At 47.3% G+C, this 21,578-nt stretch overlaps 1 protein-coding gene across 5 annotated transcripts in view; it reads left to right on the top strand.

Annotated features, from left to right (window-relative positions):
• The window catches only part of mpp2b (MAGUK p55 scaffold protein 2b), a 43,027-nt gene that overhangs the window by 7,187 nt on the left and 14,262 nt on the right, over positions 1–21,578 (top strand). For 2 of the 5 annotated variants that reach the window (XM_060036016.1, XM_060036014.1), the window contains 4 exons: positions 13,044–13,144; positions 19,544–19,696; positions 20,385–20,540; positions 21,139–21,366. In XM_060036016.1, the coding sequence (XP_059891999.1) occupies positions 13,046–13,144; positions 19,544–19,696; positions 20,385–20,540; positions 21,139–21,366 (636 nt within the window). In that variant the 5' untranslated portion in view covers positions 13,044–13,045. Of the gene's footprint in view, positions 1–1,097; positions 1,563–1,693; positions 1,831–13,043; positions 13,145–19,543; positions 19,697–20,384; positions 20,541–21,138; positions 21,367–21,578 lie in introns of those variants that run through there. The other 3 variants (XM_060036013.1, XM_060036011.1, XM_060036015.1) reach the window with 3 other exon arrangements.

Raw genomic sequence — 21,578 nt, 5'->3', positions numbered from 1 at the left:
TTATTGTCCTCATAGTGGTCATTCACAATGTGTGTTTTCTGAGGTAGGGTATTTTTGAGGCTCTGGTATTTTTTCCGCTGGCTCGGTTTCGATTCATGCCGGTGTTTTGGAAGCGTACCTCAAATTGCCTCTCCAAAACCCTTTCAGGCCTACTCGATGAAAGAAAACGTCAATTTCGGCGGGGCTGGTTACTTTCTGTGCAGGCACGCAGTCCGCCCGATGCGCTGCTCTCTGAGGTTCTTACTAGGCCACCTACTGCATCTTAGTCCTCTAGCAGTGCGACTGTGTAATGACCTAATGATGTCTCTCAGGCCCGTCGCTATGATACAAGGCCACGCCCCCAACATTGACTAAGCTCCACCCTCCACTCCTTCCACCACATCGTGGCAGAGAGAAGCCAAAAGGTGGGAGATGTGAGAATGTTTTTCAGTCCGCTCTCTGCAAAAAAGCATCACACTTGCCTTTCCTCATTCATGGACACACACACACACACACACACACACACACACACACACACACACACACACACACACACACGCGCAAGCACCGCTCTCTCATCCCAGGGGAGGGGGAAGATATGCTCAATCATGTGTAGCCTCGACAGACTCACTTCAAGAGCATGAGGGGGAGATAGAAGGATGAAGGGGGGAGATGGAGGGCGGTAGAGAGGGAGGGAGAGGTTGAGGAGAGGGAGAGATGGAGGGAGGAAGAGAGGGAGGGAGAGGTTGAGGAGATGGAAGGAGGGAGAGACTGAGGGAGGGATGGAGGCTGAGGTTGAGGGAGATGAAGGTAGGGAGGGAGATTGAGACGGAGGGAGGGGGAGAGGGAGATGGAGGGGATGGAGATGTAGCTTGAGGGAGATGGAGGGGGGGAGTGAGGGAGATGGAGCTGGAGGGAATGAGGGAGATGGGGATGGAGGGAGGGGGAGATGGAGGGAGGGGGAGAGGGAGGGGGGGAGGGGGAGATGGAGGGAGGGGAAGAGGGAGGGAGGTACACGGTGGGGAGTAGATGGTAGTCGGAATCCGTGAGGGAGAGAGAAAGAGAGGGGACTGTGCGAGAGAGAGAGAGAGAGAGAGAGAAGAGAATCAGAGAGAGGGAAAGGGAAAAAGGACTGAGAGAGAGAGACAGGGGAGCCAGGAAGCAGAGAAGCGCCAGAGAAAGTGAGAGGGAGGAGGAAGCGGAGAGAGGAAGCAGGAGGAGGAGGCTGATCCCTCTGGCTTCCTCAGACACTGTGTGTGATTCTCAGTGAGCACTGTGTGCGAGCAGGGTGTGAGCACTGTCTGTGTGTGTTTGGGCAAGGCGTGAGCACGGTGTGTGTGAGTAGGGTCTGAACTGTGTGTGTGAGCAGGTTGCTAGCACTGTGTGTGTGTGAGCACTGTGTGTGTGAGCACTGTGTGTGTGAGCACTGTGTGTGTTAGTGTGTGTGTGTGTGTGTGTGTGTGAGCAGGGTGTGAGCAGCTCTACGGTGCTCACTATGGCAGGAGGCTTGTTTGGAAGGGTGTACCTGGACCTGGACTCTGCACCCTCCCTGGAGGGGCTGGAGCTCCAGCTGGGAGGAGACGGTAAGGGGGCGGGGCTGGCCGACAGCGAGGTCGCTACGCCAACGCCTGGATGAATGAATGGTGATGAGGCTGGGGTTGGAGGAGAGGGGGGATGAATGAATGGGGATGAGACGTGGGTTGGAGGAGAGGGGGGATGAATGAGCAACAGCACCCTGCCAACACCCTGATGGCAGGGTGCTGTAGGGAAGGTGGTTTGGATTGAGCTTGGATGAAATCTTGGGAACGCTATGGGGTGATGCCTTTGGATCAGCGGTCAGGTCAAGTACAGGTCAGAGGGATGATGAGAAGATTGAGTGAGGGGCTCAGTACCAGCTGGGGGGACTTGTGGGGATGAGGCTTGTTGTGATTCTCCCGAGACTTGTGAGTCAGTTGATGATGATGATGATGATGATGATGACAGTGACAAAGTGCAGGGACCTGATGGCACCTACAGGTGTGTGTGTGTGTGTGTGTGTGTGTGTGTGTGTGTGTGTGTGTGTGTGTGTGTGTGTGTGTGTGTGTGTGTGTGTGTGTGTGTGTGTGTGTGTGTGTGTGTGTGTGTGTGTGTGGCTTCAATCTTGAAAAGCACAAGGAGTAGACTAGCCTCCAGATGGCCCATGCATTACGAATGATCCGATTTAAATCGTAACAATACAGTTTTGTATTCGATTGAATTAGAACATTCTCAAGGCAAGCATTTAAAGCATATTCAACGACGAACGAGAGACAGAGCAACACAGAGGGGGGGAGAGAGACAGAGTAGGAAAAACAGAGAGAAAATAAAATCCTTATCGATGTGCCGCTAGAAGCGAAAAATCCTGATAAAGGAAAGATATTTCAGATTCCGGGGCAGCCCACTGTCCATAGGGGATAGCGGTTCTCCATCTGCTGGTGTTGGCGGCTGCATGCCAATGACCCCGCACTGATAATATTTACACACACAGCCTCGCTCATCAAGAGCTGCCATACATTGCCTTCATTATTAAGTGACTCAATCAGGGTCTCATGCCAAGGAGTAATGGGTTGAAGGATGAGCCAAGTGTGAAGCTGTTCTTTGCTGGCATCCTTTAGACGTTTCTTCTCCTTAGCGAGCAGCAGTTCAGTGCTTATCTCCTACTTTTACCTCATACTTTTCCTAATTTGGCTCACGACTTTCCTCTTCAGGAGTTCCCTGTAAATGAATTGGTTTTCATCATATTCTTTTTTCCCAGAGCAAGGCAGATATGCATGCAAGAACATGTTTTCTTACTTAGTTTGTGTGTGTGAGTGTGTGTGTATGCACATGTGTCTATCTGTATGTGTGTCTGTCCAAGATGCATCATTTTGATGCAGAAGGGTGTGTGTGTGTGTGTGTGTGTGTGTGTGTGTGTCTTTCCATCTGTGTGCAGAAAGAGAGATGTACAGAAAGGAAAAGACATCATTACATTTGGTAGATTAGCAGATGTGTGTGTGTGTGTGTGTGTGTGTGTGTGTGTGTGTGTGTGTGTGTGTGTGTGTGTGTGTGTGTGTGTGTGTGTGTGTGTGTGTGTGTGTGTGTGGCCATACACAGTAGTGTGTACATTAAGTAGGCGGTGGTATTTAGCCATGTGTTTAACAGAGATAGCATTTGATTTAGTGGAGAGATGCGCACCGTCGTTTCAAGTGGATCGGGTCATGCCTTTGGAGAGGCGAAGCTGCTCATTATCTACACCAAGACAATACCTCAGCCTCAAACCATATGTTCATTTATAAATATGTGCATATTATGAATCATTTATGTGGAGGAATATATTGCAGGGGAATAAGCCATTATATATTTCTATTTCTAGCCTTTTTTGTTGATATTCTAACCTAAACTGTCAATGTGTGCACCTCCGGGCTCGTTAGCTACTTCTGAGGGCTATCAATGTTAGCTGCCTCTGACGGCTATCCAGGTTAGGTGCTTCTTAAGGCTGTTGTCCATGGTAGCTGCTTCCGAGGGCTATATAGGTTAGCTGCTTCTGGGGGCTCACAATGTTAGCTGCTTTGTAGGGCTATCCATGTTAGCTGCTTCTTAGGTCTATCCATGTTATCCATGGTAGCTTCTTCTTAGGGCTATCCATGTTAGCTGCCTCTAAGGGCTATCCATGGTGGCTGCTTGAGAGAGCTATCCGTGTTAGCTGCTTTGTAGGGCTATCCATGTTAGCTGCTTCTGAGGGCTATCCATGGTGGCTGCTTGAGAGAGCTATCCGTGTTAGCTGCTTTGTAGGGCTATCCATGTTAGCTGCTTCTGAGGGCTATCCATGGTGGCTGCTTTGTAGGGCTATCCATCGTAGCTGCTTCTGAGGGCTATCCATATTCGCTGCTTCTGAGGGCTATCCATAACTGCCGTCCACCCTGGTGAAATGTCACTAAATATCACATGTTGGTGTTTCTACAATGCTGACCTTCAGCACACTAATGAGAAGATGCATCTCCACCCAAACAACCCCACCTTCCACATCCATGTAGCTGGAAATGACCATCGCCATGGCAATAGACAGCCTTTGACAGAGGCAAAAATAAATGCATCAATAAATAAATGAATATTATATGGTAGTGGGGAAGCCAGACCCATTTGAAGGGTTGTTTCGGATGCACACAGGGAGGGAATTCTATCTCATTGTCGGAGATCATGTATCAGAGGAGCATGATCTACGTGAGGGGGTTGCATAAGGAAGCTGCCTTGCTCGCTCCCTTACTATTGGCAATGCTTAGGCTTCCCCTAGGCGATATTATCAGAGAACATCCATAACTCTGTGGCTGATTACAATTATACATCTGTGCTGAACGAAACAATGGTGATGCCATTTGCTGCCATTTGCTCCTTCACGCATTGTCTATCATCGTCGGTCATCTCCGACCCAGCCGTCCATGTTAAAGCAGAACTTCCAGGGTCGGAAATGTCATGAGAGCAAAGTGGATTTAGCTTTGTGATGTTGATTCTGAAAGGGTAGGAATGGTGCATTCTTACAGCTGCCTGTCGACATGGTGTTGATTAGAAACATTTACTGAAACCTTTGTACTGTTTACAAGCGCTCGACGAGTTTGTGTTCAATGTCTATGCAATTAGGTGCTCACAAATCCCTGCTTTGGGAAACGTGCTGGGTCACAACAAAGGAAAACGCTATGCTCGACCCAGTTGGAGATCGTCTGCCTTCAGCCTTTTGAGAAGTCATCTAAAGTCTGATTTGTGAGGCTAATCAGTCATTGATACATTTATTTATTAGATACTATGATAGATTTATAGTATTTCCAACCTTCTCATCTCCAAATTCCAGTCCTTAAACAGTCCTAAGAAAACACAGAAGAAAGATCCACATGTTTCTAAGGTTTAATAAAAATTGAATTTCTCAATTTGTCGATAGAATTCAGGAGGTTACCGGTACCTTTTCTATATCATGACAATACATCTACTACATACACCCACTCTACGTGCATAAGTTGGTCATTAATAACCATAGTTTAGTAACCGTTTTGGTATTGAATATAAATCATAATACCTCATCATATATATCAACCATTTATGGTTTATGCTATTTCGAATTGGCTATAATGCTTTTATGGCCAAAGTAATATCCAGATCAGTATTCTAAACTGGGTGCGTAACAGTTGCCAGTGAAAGAAGGTGTTCTCAGCGAATCTGTTCATCTCACTACGCCCACTCGCATCACCATTATGCTGAAATACATCACTACTTTGTCAAGGGTTCTCTGGCTAGCTCGAAAAATGTAGGTTCATCATTCACAGTCTACAGGGTTAACAGGACGTGGAAGGCATTCCGTCTTGTTAATCACCAAACATGTTCTTCCCGGTTAATCAGCTGTGATGAACGCACAAACACGCCTATTTCAACGGGCTGATCAGGCTGCCCTCTGTGACATACACCTCTCACCACCTCCAGGGATAGACGAAGCATTCATTGATTTAGCTGGAGGGTGGAGAGTTTAATCCGATACTACGGCGTACTCCAAGTCTGCTCTGTACTCGTGAGCACTGAGCAGTGGTTTTCAAATCCAGTCACAGGAGTCTAATTATTTTTAAGGTATTTTTAAACCGTGTCAATTATTTTTCATTTGTGGAATACGCTTTTGGTAATTTTTCTGAAATAGTCTGGAAAAACTTCTGGTCATTATTAAAAAATATATTCACACAAAGTCGTGTTGAGTGTGAATAGTTCACAGGGACGTCCCACACCTGGTTTAACCCCAGAAAACTACAGTTTAGTCTTTATCCTTCGGCCGGAGGGATAAGATGAGTAATTTCAGAGCAAAAAAAATACATAGAGCGAAATAATTTCAAATGCAAAATGTTATTTAATAGAGTCAGCAGTAGAGGTGTGATGGTGGCAAATGCCGACTGCACCGCCGCACGCTGTTTACATGACATTCAAAGAGTTTCCCCGTGTCGCGCTAGCTATGCTTATGAATTTAACCCGGCAGAAAGGGAAATTAGTTTGAAGTGCGGGCACTGCGGTTCATGATGTAATTCACTTCCCAGCTTTGACACCAAATCTACACTGTCATAATGATCTCCCAACATTCATCCATTCTACTGCTCACCTTTTCTCCTCTCCTCTCTCTCCCCTCCCTCCCTGTCTCTCTCCCCCCCGTTAACCCTTTACCACAATCAATGGAAACACGGATACAGTTCATGCCCAATATGTGACACTGTGCATGATTGTAGACCGTTTCTGTAATAACAAATATATATATAAGAAAATTCTCTCTCTCTCTCTCTCTCTCTCTCTCTCTCTCTCTCTCTTTCCCCCCCCCTGCACTATTTGTTCCACTATCTGTTATCTGCCATTAGTAGGTTAGGTAGCAGGTGGGGGTGGGGGTTGGGGTTGATGTGGTGGCGCCACACACCGCCCACGTTCTTATCAGCCACAGTCGTTATTCTCTAGCGACGAGCTAACAGGTTGAGGCTTTCACTGGTGGGGGCTGGTGGTGTTCAGCGGGCGGGCGGTTCTGCTTTGAATGTGAAGTCACCAGCATTCGTGCGTCGTCTCGCCACTTTTCCTTTCCCGCCGTTTGCTGTTCAGCTCACGCTTGTCTGTGAACACAAATCAATAGCGTTCAGCAATCATGACAACAACCCTGGCTCCGTCTTCTTCATTGGTCCGGCTCCTCCTCCCCCGTGTGTGTGTGTGTGTGTGTGTGTGTGTGTGTGTGTGTGTGTGTGTGTGTGTGTGTGTGTGTGTGTGTGTGTGTGTGTGTGTGTGTGTGTGTGTGTGTGTGTGTGTGTGTGTGTGTGCCTCTTCCTGTTGCTTGCTAGAATCTAGTTTGGGTGAGCACCTCACACACACACACACACAAAAACACACACACACACACACACACACACACAGCCGGCCAAGCATGAAATAAGCTCTGTGACTGTTTATTCTTGGCAGGGTCTCTAATTATTTATTTATTTATTTTGGGCAACCAAACTTATCCTCCCGACTTTGTTTTTCTTCGACGGCTCTCAAACGACCACTCAAGTGCCTACTCTCTCGGTCACGTCTCTGCTGATCCCAGGCACCTGCTTACACACAGAGTGGTGGTCTCCCAGTGTGGGGTGGTGCTGCAGGTGGCTGGGTGGGCTAACATGCACTGAGGTAAACGGGTTACTCAGCGACCTGGCGGAGGCTGTCGGGATGTAATGGAGCGAAGGGGGCTGAGATTAACGGCTGCTGCTGCTGCTGCTGTTGCTCAAGGGAAGTGGGATAGGGGTTGATATTGAATGATATGCATTTATATTAACTGAATATCGAAACCAGAGCGAATTGGAATGATGTGATGCAGGGGTGGTTGAAGGGTGTGACGTCACATCGCAATGACCTACTCCATTCCAGAAGAATGTTGTAGGTAGTAATGGCGTTTTGGTCATAACTACTAGTCGATTCATAATCGTGAATACGTTTTTTCATTTTGGGGGGATATTCTTAGGTTTAATACTGCCTCAGCGTTTCTCAAGCGAGAAGTGGCAAAACAACGTTTTGATAAGCCTAGGTTGCGGTATATTTACGTTGATTCAGGATTTTATAGTGCTACAACTCTCTAGAGTCATCACAAAGTGGCGGAGTAACGGCAACGGAAAATCTGAAAAAAGGCATTCTGATGTGCAGACCTTATAGGAGACTCTGTTGTTTGTAAGGTGTTCTACCAAGTGTCTTCCTCAACACATTATATGGTCACCGAATAGGGGCAGGATAGTCTAGCTATAGGTTGGTCCTTGACTCCCAGCTAAAAGGTTCCGTGTTGCCCATTATGTCTTGCCTGAACATCGAGGAAGTAGCCTTACCCTCTACATCTGCTCCTTTATGACACCTATCTGGATGAACTGTTGGGTCATTTGGATAAAATGCTATTTGTTTTTCAAAATGTTTTTTTTATATTAGGGGACAATGAATGACGTTGAGTACATTGACATTAACAGTTGGGGCATTTAACAGATGCTTTTATCCAAAGTGACAATAAGTACATCAGTCAGAAGAAGGAGAAACAACATTTATCTGTCGGTTCAGTAAGGATGTTCAAAGAATCAAGTGCCAAGCACTTACAATTGCTAGGTTAACCCAATTCTCCATATACAACAAAGCTAGCTAGGATAAGATGCTACACAGTACTAAAAACTATTTTTAAGTGCCAGGACGTACAACATACAACAGGAGTAAGCCATCCAGGTCTTTGTGTAAGATCTTGTCTTCGTAATGGTGCAGCTCAGCGTCCCAGATGTAGGCAGGATCAGTCCTCCTATGTGCTGACTCTTGAGTGCTGAGTGCTGCAACACAAGCCAGAGCAGGAAGTAGGCCCTCAACGCAAGTGGGATCTTTAATAATCTCCATGAATTATAGAGAAACTTGGCAGCCCGGAGACTCAACCTTCCTGTGTCGGGGAGCACTCTGTACCACTGTGTAGTACAGTGCGGACCAGAACATTGCTGTCACACACACAGGATGTGGCCTGCTTTCACCTGCCTTTCCCCCCCTTTTGTTTTTGTCCTTGCTGTCCTGATCAGACAGGATACACAGGGGCACAGAGTTGATGAGTTAGAGAGAGAGAGAGAGACAGAGAGACAGAGGGAGAGAGAAAGGAGGCCGGGAGAATGATGGAATGATAAGAAGAGAGGGGGGAGTGTGGTCCCTGGTGTCTGCGAGAGAGAGGACGATTGGCATAACAATGAACCTGACAAACGAAAAGAGAGAGAGAGAGGTAGAGAGAGGCTGACCAAGACTTGAATGAAGAGAGTTTAGGAAATAAATGAAGTCTATAGATGCAGAAAGAAAGCGAACGTCACAGGAGAAAAAGTGGAAAGCAGAGAATGAATGAACAGTGAATAATAGCGGCCCGGGATCATGATTCAGTGGAGTGATCATTCATACCGGGAATTATACCTCACTAAATTAATACCAAAGAATCCGCGGCTCGGGTCAGGGTGCCTCCACTTCTTGGGGAAAGTGCAGACGAGGCAGCGTGGTGCCGGTGATTAAAGGGAATTATGCAGGCCCACTGCGGCGGGGCTGGCACCCGTCCCGGCTCTGGACCGGCTCTGATCCACGGGATCTGAGCCGTGCCCGGAGGAGACGACCCGGGACGACCGGGCACCCCCGGGAGAGGCCGGGTCTGTTTGTTGGCGAGTGATGTCGTATGGATCGGGGTAGTCTCCTCACAGCCGAGTCCTCAGTCCGGCCCTCTCTCGCTCGCTCCCTCCCTCCCTCCTTCTCTCCCTTTCCCTCTTCCTTCACTACCTCTTGCATTATCCTGTCTCTCTCTGTCTGTCTGTCTCTCTTCCTCTCTGCCTCCCTCCCGCCATCACTCCCTCACTACTCCTTCACTACCTCTTGCCATACCTCCTAACCTCTCAGAGAGACAGCCTGTCTGTGACTCTCTCTCTCTCTCTCTCTCACTCACTCACTCACTCACTCACTCACACACACACACACACACACACACACACACACACACACACACACACACACACACACACACACACACACACACACACACACACACACACACACACACACACACACACACACACACACACCTTCCCCGACCTCCCCCTCTCGCCACTTCTCTTCTCCTGAGACACAAGATGTCTTCATCTCACTCGCGGTATATATTTCTGCCGTTGCTTGACAACCGGGGTGGGCGGCGCTTGTCTGCTCCCTTGGTGCCCAGAGGCGACGCAGGGCCTGTCTGTCAACAATCCCAGCCGATGATTTATGTCGCTACAGATAAGAAAGTCCTCTCAGGGAGCGCTTTATGCGACGGCTTTAAACAAGAGTGATGGGATCAGTCTTTGATAAGCGAATGAGCTGGGGACTTATTTAGGATCTGTGTGTGTGTGCGCGTGTGCGTGCGTGCGTGCGTGTGTGTGTGTGTGCGCGCTTGAGCATTTGTATGTTTGCTAGCCCTCCTTGGCTGGAATGAATGAATGAATAAATGAAAGCATCCAGTTTTACTAACACCGTATCGAGGACACTTCCTTGAGGCCACGATGACCTTCAACATAACAGACTACAAACCCGGGCCGCTTAAGCAGGGTGGCAGACACACGCAGGGTAATAGATGGCTGCATAAATAATGTGAGCCCGAGAGCATGAGGGAAACCACCGTGAAGAGCTCCGAATTGTCTCGGTGAGGCGCAGGTCCTTGACCTTACCTCTCTTAGAGGGCCCTTGACACCTGCGAAAGAACAAATATAGGCTGAAACCTCCACTTTATGTTCTTATCCTGACCAAGGCTCTAGTCGTTTTTCTGTAGTCGAGCGGACGTCACAACAGCACACACAACGAGAGTATATGAGTCTGCGAACCCCGCTGACAAACCATCATTAACAGGTATTCATTCTTTGTACAAATGCAGGCTTTGTTAATATGGCCGCTATCAGCTGCATCCACCCAGGATGCACCACCGTGGCTCTCAAGGATAGGTTGGGGACAGAAGGGATTCTGGGTAATGTAGGAAACAGTGATGTGTTAACCGGAGTCAACACGATTCCCCTTAGAAATACATTGCCACTTTCACTTTAAATCAACACAAAACTTTTTGATTTGATTAGATGTCTTTACAGAAAATTACCTTTTAGTATTTGTCTGGGTCTGAATGGTTTGTTTCTAACCACTTTAACTGACTTCAGAGAAGTAAGTTCCCTGAAGTCATTCTATTCTACTCCAACCTGTTTAGGATTAGCTAGCTAAACAAAAGCTGTTTGGATTGCTTTTGGTGTTGTGAAGGCATACTAATTAATTTGACTAATTATAGATCATATTGTTGTTATGCTTGTTGGTTTCAGTCCTGCGCGCGTTCATTTGCTTTCTCCAGTGAATAATTGCAGACGATTTATCTTCTATAAAAATAATTTGTCTGAATAAAAAGGATCCATTGAACAAATAAAACTGACGTTCACTATAGATACGGAAAAAATCATGTTTGTCCCCAATCCTCAAGGAGCATCAAAACAGTCAGCGGTAAACTGTTATTCAACTCAGCTCAATAACTCTCTTATAAAATATCAGTAAAAATCTGTTGCTCTTTTTCATTGGCTGGCCTTGATTAAATGAGGTTACAAACCCAAACACATCAAGCAGCTTCCAGTTGAAGTGCACCTGATATCATCACACTCATTAGTCACATTACGAGTAAATACCTGCCTTTCTGGAAGCCGTCAGTGTGTTTGGGTTATCTGGTGCACATAATTCTGGAGGTTTCACGTCTGGTTTCTACAGCTCTATCCATCTCTGTGTCTCTCTTTCTCTGTGTCTCTGTCTCTCTGTGTCCCCCGCTCTCTCTGTGTCTCTCTTTCTCTGTGTCTCTGTCTCTCTCTGTCTCTCTGTGTCTCTCTGTCTCTGTGTCCCTCTCTCTCTCTCTGTTTCTCTGTGTCTCTGTGTCCCCCTCTCTCTCTCTGTCTCTCTGTGTCCCTCTGTCTCTCTTTCTCTGTGTCTCTGTGTCTCTCTCTCTCTCTCTCTCTCTCTCTCTCTCTCTCTCTCTCTCTCTCTCTCTCTCTCTCTCTCTCTCTCTCTCTCTCTCTCTCTCTCTCTCTCTCTCTCTCTCTCTCTCTCTCTCTCTCTCTCTCTCTGTTTCTCTCGGTCCCTCCAGACTACCTCTGTCATGGATCTCTAATGGAGCCGAAAACTGATTAGCCGACTCTCTTAATTGGTGCCCTCTAAATGCCCTTACTAAGGCGCGGGGAGGGGGAGAGGGCTCCTTCTTGACTGCAAGAATATCTTGTTTGGCGCACCAATCACAGTCCTTCATGTTAATTGCCGGTTGCTGCTGTATTTTTAGCTCATGATCCTGATAATGAATAAAACTAAAACAACAAAGGACCCGCTATGTTATTTTCACAGGAGACGTAGTGTATTTTCTGCCAAACAAAGTCTATCTTCCCCTCCTTCAATCTGTTCCTCTGGTAAATGCCTGGTTTGATGTCGTGTTCAGGCACCCACCGTGTTCATAACACAGCCAGAAACCCAGCAGGGCTGACGGGGTGTCTGTTGTTAATGATGTCACTTCCCCCTCTGCCGCTCTCCCTGGCCTATTACGGTTGACAGATGTCAGAGCCTTTTAAGTTTATAGTTATTCTATTCTTTTGCTAAGGCAGGATGTGGGAGTTGTGTGTGGTTGTCTTTCACAGCAACAGGACGTTTAGTCTCCGGGGCATGGAGAGCTGTAGCAGTCCAGAACCCCCCCAGGAATATAATTACTAGATTCCTTCATGTCACACAAGAGTGATCAAACTTTTACTTACAACAGGTTCTCATTATCCTGCAAAGTTATTGTGACATTTAGAAAACCGTTGAGATAAATTGGCTGAGGAGGAAAAGGTTGTGTACTGAGAGAGATGTTAATTAGGTTGAATGTCCCAACTGTGCACATTCAATTGTGCGTGCGTGTGTGTGTGTGTATGTTTGTGTGTGTGTGTCAGCATGCGCACGTACGTGCGTCTGTGTGTGTGGGAGAGTGATAGGTGTGGTAAGGAAGATAGATTTTCTTCTTAAGAGTTCACAGGAAGTAACAACAAAGCCGAACAGAGCAGAAATTACCTTTCAAGAAGGGTGACGGCACCTTCCACCCTCTCTATATATCAGCCCATCCCTCTTTCTCTTACACACACACACACACACACACACACACACACACACACACACACACACACACACACACACACACACACACACACACACACACACACACACACACACACACACACACACACACACACACACACACAACGTCATATTTTATACGTCGACTACTTGCACTGTTTCTCATTAAATCCATTTTCATTTCAGTCTGTCTCATGAGCATTGCCAAATATGGAAAGTAAAATAACCTTTAACTGTCATTTTCTTCTTCTTTGTGTGTGTTTGTCTGTGTTCATGTCTCTCTCTCTGTGTGTGTGTGTGTGTGTGTGTGTGTGTGTGTGTGTGTGTGTGTGTGTGTGTGTGTGTGTGTGTGTGTGTGTGTGTGTGTGTGTGTGTGTGTGTGTGTGTGTGTGTGTGTGTGTGTGTAGCCATGCACCAGGGTCTGGACACACTGAGTGACAGCACCAGCTCCACCACGGCCAACGACCTGGACCTCATCTTCCTCAAGGGGATCATGGAGAGCCCCGTGGTATGTAGAGAGAGTGTGTGTGTGTGTGTGTGTGTGTGTGTGCGCACACTTTGGTTTATTGCTTTTGTTTATCGCCCCTGAGTGTGACTTTCTATACGGGACGATGCTTAAAGGTCGAGGCGCCCCGCGGTGCCCTACATCTCACTGAGCTCGTCCAAGAACCTTCATGAGAACCGAGCGTCTGTCCAACGCTCCTGGCAGAGTTTACCCGACCTCTATTTGGACCACTGCCAGGAAGGATGTAAACCAACCTTTCACCAAAAGTATCATGAATTAGCTTTTCGTGGACTGCTTGAGCTACCTTCAGTCTGGCCTTCAATATTCAACTTGTATCAGGTTTGCATAAATAACTTTTATCAAATAAATCCTAACCATTTTCGTTAACACATTCTCGGTTCTCAATAGAGACGCGCTCTTTCCAACAAATTGCTTCGGAAAGGGTACTTAATCGAGGAAATACTTTTTACGAAAATGCTCATGAGTGGATTATTGCTATTGATCCTATTTCTTGAAAGCGTCCTAATCCTCACTAATCGCCACTTAAACGTTCTCACTCTCTTTGCTACGGAACCAGATGTTTGCTAGACCTTCTTCCAGAAGCCTGTGTAAGAAGAAGTCTTCCCCTCACACTGACCAATCGGAGAGCTCTGGCTCTGATGTCACGGTCCCATTGAAGTGTTAACCGGGGAAGAAAACATGGAGCTTTAACACTCCACACTTCCCCTCCTGCGCGTGTCACCGGATTTCTTTCTTCCGACGTCAAAGCCTTCGCTCTCTCCGTGTCATCTCCGCGCTCTGCGTGTCATCTCCCGCTTCCTGACGAGCACTTCCATCAGAAGCCACCCACGTTACCACGGGGGGGAGTCACGGCTCCCTGACGTTTTAAACCACCGTGCCGCCGGCTGTCCTGGAGCCTCACGCAGGCGTCTCTCCAGATGTATGCGGGGAGAAGGACACTGTTGTTATCATTTTAAGCACTGCAACGCAGGGAGGCTATTAAAAGGCCTTTTTTGAATCCGAACCCAGCGTCAATCCCCCTAAACATGAGATGGCTTGGGGGGGCCGCAGACCCCTCTCTCAGGGTAGCCGGCAGAGAGACAGGAGGTGGAGGGGGGTTAGGACGTGTGGTCGGGGCGCTTTTGTTTTTGTTTTCGTACTTTTATGGTGTAAGATCCGCAGGGAGCACGGCATCAAACACCTCCTGGTCTCACTGAAGAGCAGAGTCTGAGGAGCATACATCTGAACCCCTTTCCTACTTTCTTTGTGTCTGTGTTTCTTTTTTTTTCTCGACCTTCTTTTTTTCTAAATTTCTCTCTCTCTCTCTCTCTCTCTCTCTCTCTCTCTCTCTCTCTCTCTCTCTCTCTCTCTCTCTCTCTCTCTTCCACGTGCACTCCTTCTGTAGCTCTCTCTGCACTTAGTACCTCACCTCATACTGATTACTCGGTTCTGTGATGGTGAGAGTGTGTTTGTATGTGTGGGTAAGGGTGTGTGTGTGTGTATGTATGGGTAAGGGTGTGTTTGTGTGTGTTTGTTTGCCTAAGAGTGGTGGGGAAGGGTGCCGTTACCGCCCCTGCTTATTGATGAGTAAATCTCATTAAGCGTGAATCTGCTGACGTGATCCGAGGCGGAGAGCAGACCCTGCAAGGCCTGGCACAAAAAAATAAACGCTTGCTCCATATTATAGAGCAAGCGAAACATTCTGACACTGGCATTTATGCAGCGCCACTGCTGTGTTGTTTGCCACAGAGTTGCAGCCCTCTGAGACCTTCCCCATCCCGCGAGGCCACGTTCTAGTCCCTCCCTCTCACTGCAGGGCGGTCTGGCCTCGATCCCCACGGAAGCCCTTTTCAAAATATTGGGGAAATGCAGCTCCATCGGGGAGGGAGTCTGGGTTCATGACCAACGAGCAGCGCAGCAGTCTGTCGATTTTGAAAAAGCACCGCCGGCATCCTGAGGAAAGTGTGGCAAACAAAACTGTAATTATCTGAAATAGACTGAATAACGGTGCTTTTAGAGGAACACAAAGGTCTCAGATTATTGTGTGTATTCGATTTACTTTCTACTGAGTTCGGCAGGGCAGATACGTAAATGTCAGGATTTTCCATTAGGCTAACAGAGTTGGACAGTGTGTCTAATCTACTCAATGACACATAGCTACAGCGTCACTGGTGTTAACATCGACAGTCACATTGTTGGTCGCACGCCGTCTCGGAAGATTCCGAACCATGGTGGTAAACGGCACACTTTTGAGCTGGATCGTCAACTGATTTATTTTACGAGAAGGGCAAAAATATTACTCGCGGCCATATCGTGTATTCATCTGCAGTCTGCAAGATGAAATTGCTTGGAGTTCCCCGCCGACGTACAAAATATTGATACGGCCAAGTAGAGAAATAAATGATGGGTCGAGGAAATTAAAAGCTGCCACGCGTCCAATTGACGTCATCCCCTACAGGAGGGCTTTGTAGAGAGGCATCCCCTCGCCTAGAGAGAGGGAGAGAGCGAGAGAGAACTCAGAGTCCTGCCCGTTCCATCTCCCTGGTCTGCAGCTGACCTGTAGGCCTCATTTAAATGGATCTGGGATATGTTTAGTATGATAACGAGTTGGAATGTTCGTTTGGGAGCAAAGAAGCGCATATAGACGCATTCTTCAGTTGGCTGTTTTTAGCCGATTCTACCAAAACGCTATAAACTTGGAACGATAGGGGCATGTGTTATGGTTAAAAACAAATCGCTATTTTAAACCACTTAAAAGGCTAGAAGTAGCCCGACACTTCTTTGGTAGTATAATACGGGGCCTAACATATAAAACGAGGAACGAACACAGAGATTGTGACATCCGTCAACAACACGCAAGCTCTGTGTTCGCCTATCTACTTATCGAGTCTTAAAAATAATTTGCTGTTGACGGGCGAACTACTGATGGTATTGTTTGTATAAATTGCCCTTTTTAATAAACAATCTGTACACTTACAAAGTTATCAATGTCTTGTTTTATATGTTAAGACCCTTATTATACTACCAAAGAAGTGTCAGGCTACTTCTAGCCTTTTAAGTGGTTTAAAATAGCGATTTATTTTTTACCATAACACATGCCCCAATCGTTCCAAGTTTATAGCGTTTTGGTAGAATCTGCTTAAAACAGCCAACTAAAGAATGTGTCTATACGCGCTTTTTTGCTCCCAAGCGAACATTCCAACTCGTTATCATATTAAACATATCCCAGACTCATTTTACACCGGATTACTCCTTTAAATGAGCATACAGTTTAGCCCCAAGACCTTAGGTGCATTGTACGTCAACGATAGACATTTTAGCTGTTTTAGAGTGCATATCTGCTTTAAGTTGGAGCTACAGTTATAGCAATATCATTTTCTAACGGTGAGAGTGGGGTTGGTGACCAAAGTGGACCACCATGAAAATGGTTTATAGAGAAAGATTCCCCGGATGGACTGGCTCGTATTCTGGCTTGGACTCTTCGTGTTCAGCTACGGTTTGAACAGAGTGAAATGCTCACGTCATAAAATAACACAGTGCAGGTTTAAATCTTAGCCAAACAAAGTGTGTGTGTGTGTGTGTGTGTGTGTGTGTGTGTGTGTGTGTGTGTGTGTGTGTGTGTGTGTGTGTGTGTGTGTGTGTGTGTGTGTGTGTGTGTGTGTGTGTGTGTGTGTGTGTGTGTGTGTGTGAGATCTAACCCCAGGGTCAGTCCACAGAAAGAACTGCTCCAGCAGACTGCCCTAAAGATTGCTCTCCAATACTAACAGAGAACACAGCTCCCTTCTTCTTCTTCCTCTTCTTCGACGGAGCCTTCACCACATGAATCAAAGCCTATAAAAGCTTGGACCGCGAGGGCTCTTTTGATCTACTAAGCACCGTTTGTCGTTGCTTCCTCCCAGTTGACGCCACGGTAGAGAATAAAGAGCATTGATAGATGGTCGGTCGAACGTCACAGTTGGCCGTCTGTGCTCCTGACTCAGCAACCCGTGTATCGCGTTTGTGTGTGTGTGTGTGAGTGTCTTGGCTCAGACTTGGACAGCTTGTTCCATCAGATGTCAGGGTTTTTGCCAAGGCACGCTTTGTGTTGTTTCCTGAAGGACTCTGTGTGTGTGTGTGTGTGTGTGTGTGTGTGTGTGTGTGTGTGTGTGTGTGTGTGTGTGTGTGTGTGTGTGTGTGTGTGTGTGTGTGTGTGTGTGTGTGTGTGTGTGTGTGTGTGTGTGTTCCTGTTTATGATCATACATATATATTATAAATATGTGTGCGTGTGTGTGTTTGTGGTCATGGGAGCATGCATTTTACCATGTTTGCCTGTTTGTGTGTATGCATGCATGCATGCATGCGTACGTGTCTTTGTGAACATGGGAACCTGTGTGTATGTGTGTGCGTGTGCGTGTGTGTGCATGTGATCAACGCTGTGTTAACAACACAGTGTCCCTGCACTGGGACACTTGCAAACAAACAACATGGCCTTCGGATCACCCATGGGTGCTTGACTCTGTGCAGTCGCCTGACAAATGGAATCCTCCTAAGCGGGAATGTTATTCATTTATTTCTCTATTAGCCTGACTGGGCTCTGGGGGGGCGTGCAACATGATCGTTTGCACCACCTTTAATAATCTCTCTGCAAATCGCGATTTGCAGAGAGATTATAGAATGCGAAAGAGAGAGGCTTCCTGAGATGTTTTCAAACCCCCTGTGAAGGGGAGCGTGTTCAATCTAGATTGACCGGAGATTGACAGAATCTCTGGCGGAAAGTGTTGTCAAGTCACACGCTCAGCCCATTCTTCACTAGTCATCAACGTATTGATGCCTCTGACGGCGCCACCACCACCACCTGCATCTCCTCCACCCTCCCCGTCTCCACCGCCACTACCTCCACCGGGGAAGGTCACCTTAAAAGTAAATCCCCATTCAGAGAACAGTGGGAGGCAGAGCCCCGCTGTGACGGATTGGAAAGACATTTCCCCACAAATACGACAGAAAAACAACAATATTGTTATTCCAGATCCATCAGAGAGAAAGTAATGAAAACACAGGGAAGTAAAGCCCTCTTGCTTCCCCAAATATGGTGTTTGACAGGGACCAAGGTACACACACACACACACACACACACACACACACACACACACACACACACACACACACACACCAATGTGATAATTTATAGGACTACCTGCAGACAGACACACACACACATACAATCGTACGCACACACACACACACACGGACAGACACACACACACACACAGTGCTTCTGGCTGTTTTCTGAATCCTCCCACGCAGGCAGTGTGAAGTTTACCTTGAGTTATTGTTGTGGTTATCGGTTTCTTTTTTTTCTCAGTGAAAATGTATGAGTTGTGCGCGTCGCCTTATTTTATGCTACTTGTTCTCGCCTCGCCTGCCTTCTTCGCTGCGCTCCTAAATCACAACAAATGGACCTGCAGAATCAGTGGATGTCTCACCGCAGCCATTGGCAGAAGATTAACTGCGGTGTGGACTCCTAGTGCTGACTTTGGGGCTGTAAATGTACCTTTTTTAAATCTAAGAAATTCATGTCCAGGGCTTTGTTTTCATAAGAACTACACGTTTGACTTAAAATATGGAGAATCAGACTTTATAAAGAACCTGGCCTCATTTGTGGAAAACTGCTGACATCTGATGTCAAGGTGATGCCAACACGCTTATCTCAGCTAGAGAGACAAATAGAAAATAATAAGGTGACTCCATCCCTGGCTTTACTGTGAACCTTAACACTGTCCACCTCGGTAGAAACAGTGATCCATTTTAATGTGGCCGCTTTGTTTTCAGGCGTGTGTGAGATATTCCACATTTTATTGAACTCCTGCCTTTAGTCGACTCCTGAACTCTGCTTCAACTGTTCATAAAACTTTTATTTAATCTATTTTATATTCATGTTGCTGTCCTGTAGTCTCTGCTGTGACACACAAACAGCCTTGATATGTTTGTCCCCTGCTGAAACACAGGAATACAACCATCCAGCCACTCTGAATGTTTGTTCATAATTCATTTTTCGATGCCCATGAAAGTGACATATATATATAATGTATATAAAGTTATATATATATTTAATATATTTGAAACATAAAGGAAAAAGGATGATGTCAAGTAAAAGATGATACACTAGGTCAATAAATATTGATATAATATATATGAATAAAAGCATATTAGAAAAACATCAACGCGAAGTTGCTGACATATTAAAATGATGAGCTTGCCCTAAATTTATTAAACAACTATTTATATCACAGGCTAAATCCTTGAACACTTTCACTCGTCGCTATACCGTGTGGCATCAGTCAGCATGTCTGAACCAAGCACCAGTGTGAAGGTGGGGCCTGAGGACCCTTCCACCCCCTGTGGTCGCTGTGTGTCGCCCCCCAGGCCCATGAGCACTTTGAGGAGCCCAAGCTGGAGGCGGTGCGGGACAACAACATGGAGCTGGTGCAGGACATCCTGAAGGACCTGAGCCCGCTGGCCGACAGCAGCACGGCGGCCGACGAGCTGGCGCGCATCCTCCAGGAGCCCCACTTCCAGGTGAGGGGCCTCCCGCCGCACCCGGCGTCCCAGTCTTATCCCCGCGGAGACGGGCTAGCTCTCGTCCCTGCCAGGCTTTTCGTGAGGCCGAGAACCTGCCAGGCTGTTCGTGAGGCCGAGAACCGGCGTCATGAATTGGACGAACTACAGAGATGACAAGTGCGGCATGAGGGAGTTTAAAAAAAAGAGAAAACAGACGGCAGGCGGCTGGGAAACAGTTCTTTTAATAAGTGTTGTGTTCTGGCTGACTCCATATAGTGGTGCTAACATAGCGTTTAATAGTCGCGTCTCTGAGATAAAGCGGTGGTACATCTCAACAAGAGCTAAAAACAACAAAGGCAGTTTAGCAGAAGGATCTGAGAGAGGGTTCACACACACAGTGAGTCTTAACTTAATACAGTTTTTCATCTATATTTCGTACTCGCCCCTATCACATCCATCCAAACATTGTCTGCCAATCAGGTCCTCTTATACTATAATAAACATGTATATCAAATAATGTAACTGTACAATACTTGCAAACCATACTGCTTTTATGAACGAACCAGAACACATCAGTACTGTATTCTTAGCGTTGTCCAATCCTCCCTAACACTATCGTCACACTATTACTTAGCATTGATCAGCCTCTTAACAGAGTCTTTAATGCTTACATTTGATTGGTCGTCACCGCCTTCTCCGGCCGCAGTCTCTGCTGGAGACGCACGACTCGGTGGCGTCCAAGACCTTCGAGACTCCGCCCCCCAGCCCGTGTGCCTTCATGGACGCGGCGTTCAACAACCAGCCCGTCCCCCCCGACGCCGTCCGCATGGTGGGCATACGCAAGGTGGCCGGGGAGCACCTGGTAGGTACCGCTCTGACCCCCAGGACCCGGGACCGAGGGAGGGTCAGAGGTCGAGGGGTCAGGGAGACGACCTCGTTGTGATGTTCGGGGGAATATCTGGGGAGACATAATGATTTGAAGGCCGTCTTAGGTTCAGGGATTAACTGGTGCATTTGGAGGTGCTTTATGGATTATGAATGTGGATGGGATAATAGTAATTGTGGAGATGCTTGACATGCAGTTAAGCTCTTAAGAGGAATTAAAAAAGGACACATTTACAGTGATTATTCAGTCATAATAATATTTTGCACCACATGTTTTTTTTAAGGTGTACATATTTTTCGCATCTATGTTCATTAGTTGTACAAGGTCGGTTTCATCTGTCTACATCGGTTTTGTGTGTTTATGTGTGTGTGCTTGGTGAGGTACACCGACATCTCCCATCTGGGATCTGAAACTGTTTTATCACATCTTTATCTCATGTGTGCAATGTGCATTGACAATATGCTCACATTTGTATATTTTTTGCATGCTGTGTGTGTGTGTGTGTGCGTTTGTATGTGCGTGTGTGTGCATCGTGCGTCTGCGTGCGACGCTCCCCTCCCCATCGCCGCACCAGGGCGTGACGTTCCGCGTGGAGAACAGCGAGCTGGTGATCGCCCGGATCCTCCACGGCGGGATGATCGACCAGCAGGGCCTGCTGCACGTGGGCGACATCATCAAGGAGGTGAACGCCAAGGAGGTGGGCGACGACCCGCGGGTGCTGCAGGAGATGCTGAAGGACGCCAGCGGCAGCGTGGTGCTGAAGATCCTGCCCAGCTACCAGGAGCCACACACGCCGCGGCAGGTTCGAGAGCGCACACGCGGCGCACGTGCATGCACACACGCACACACACACGCTCGCGCACGCCGCAGCAGCAGGTGACGGCACACGCCCGTTCATCGGGCACGCACGCGCCCGCCGCGGCAGGTCCGAGCACACGCACGCATGTGCACGTGCTCACACGCAGACACACGCACACACAGACACACTGCGGCAGGTCAGAGCATACAGATGCA

Source organism: Gadus macrocephalus, chromosome 18 (assembly GCF_031168955.1).
Source record: "Gadus macrocephalus chromosome 18, ASM3116895v1".
Lineage (NCBI taxonomy): Eukaryota > Metazoa > Chordata > Actinopteri > Gadiformes > Gadidae > Gadus > Gadus macrocephalus.
This window is presented reverse-complemented; position numbering and strand designations above follow the sequence as displayed.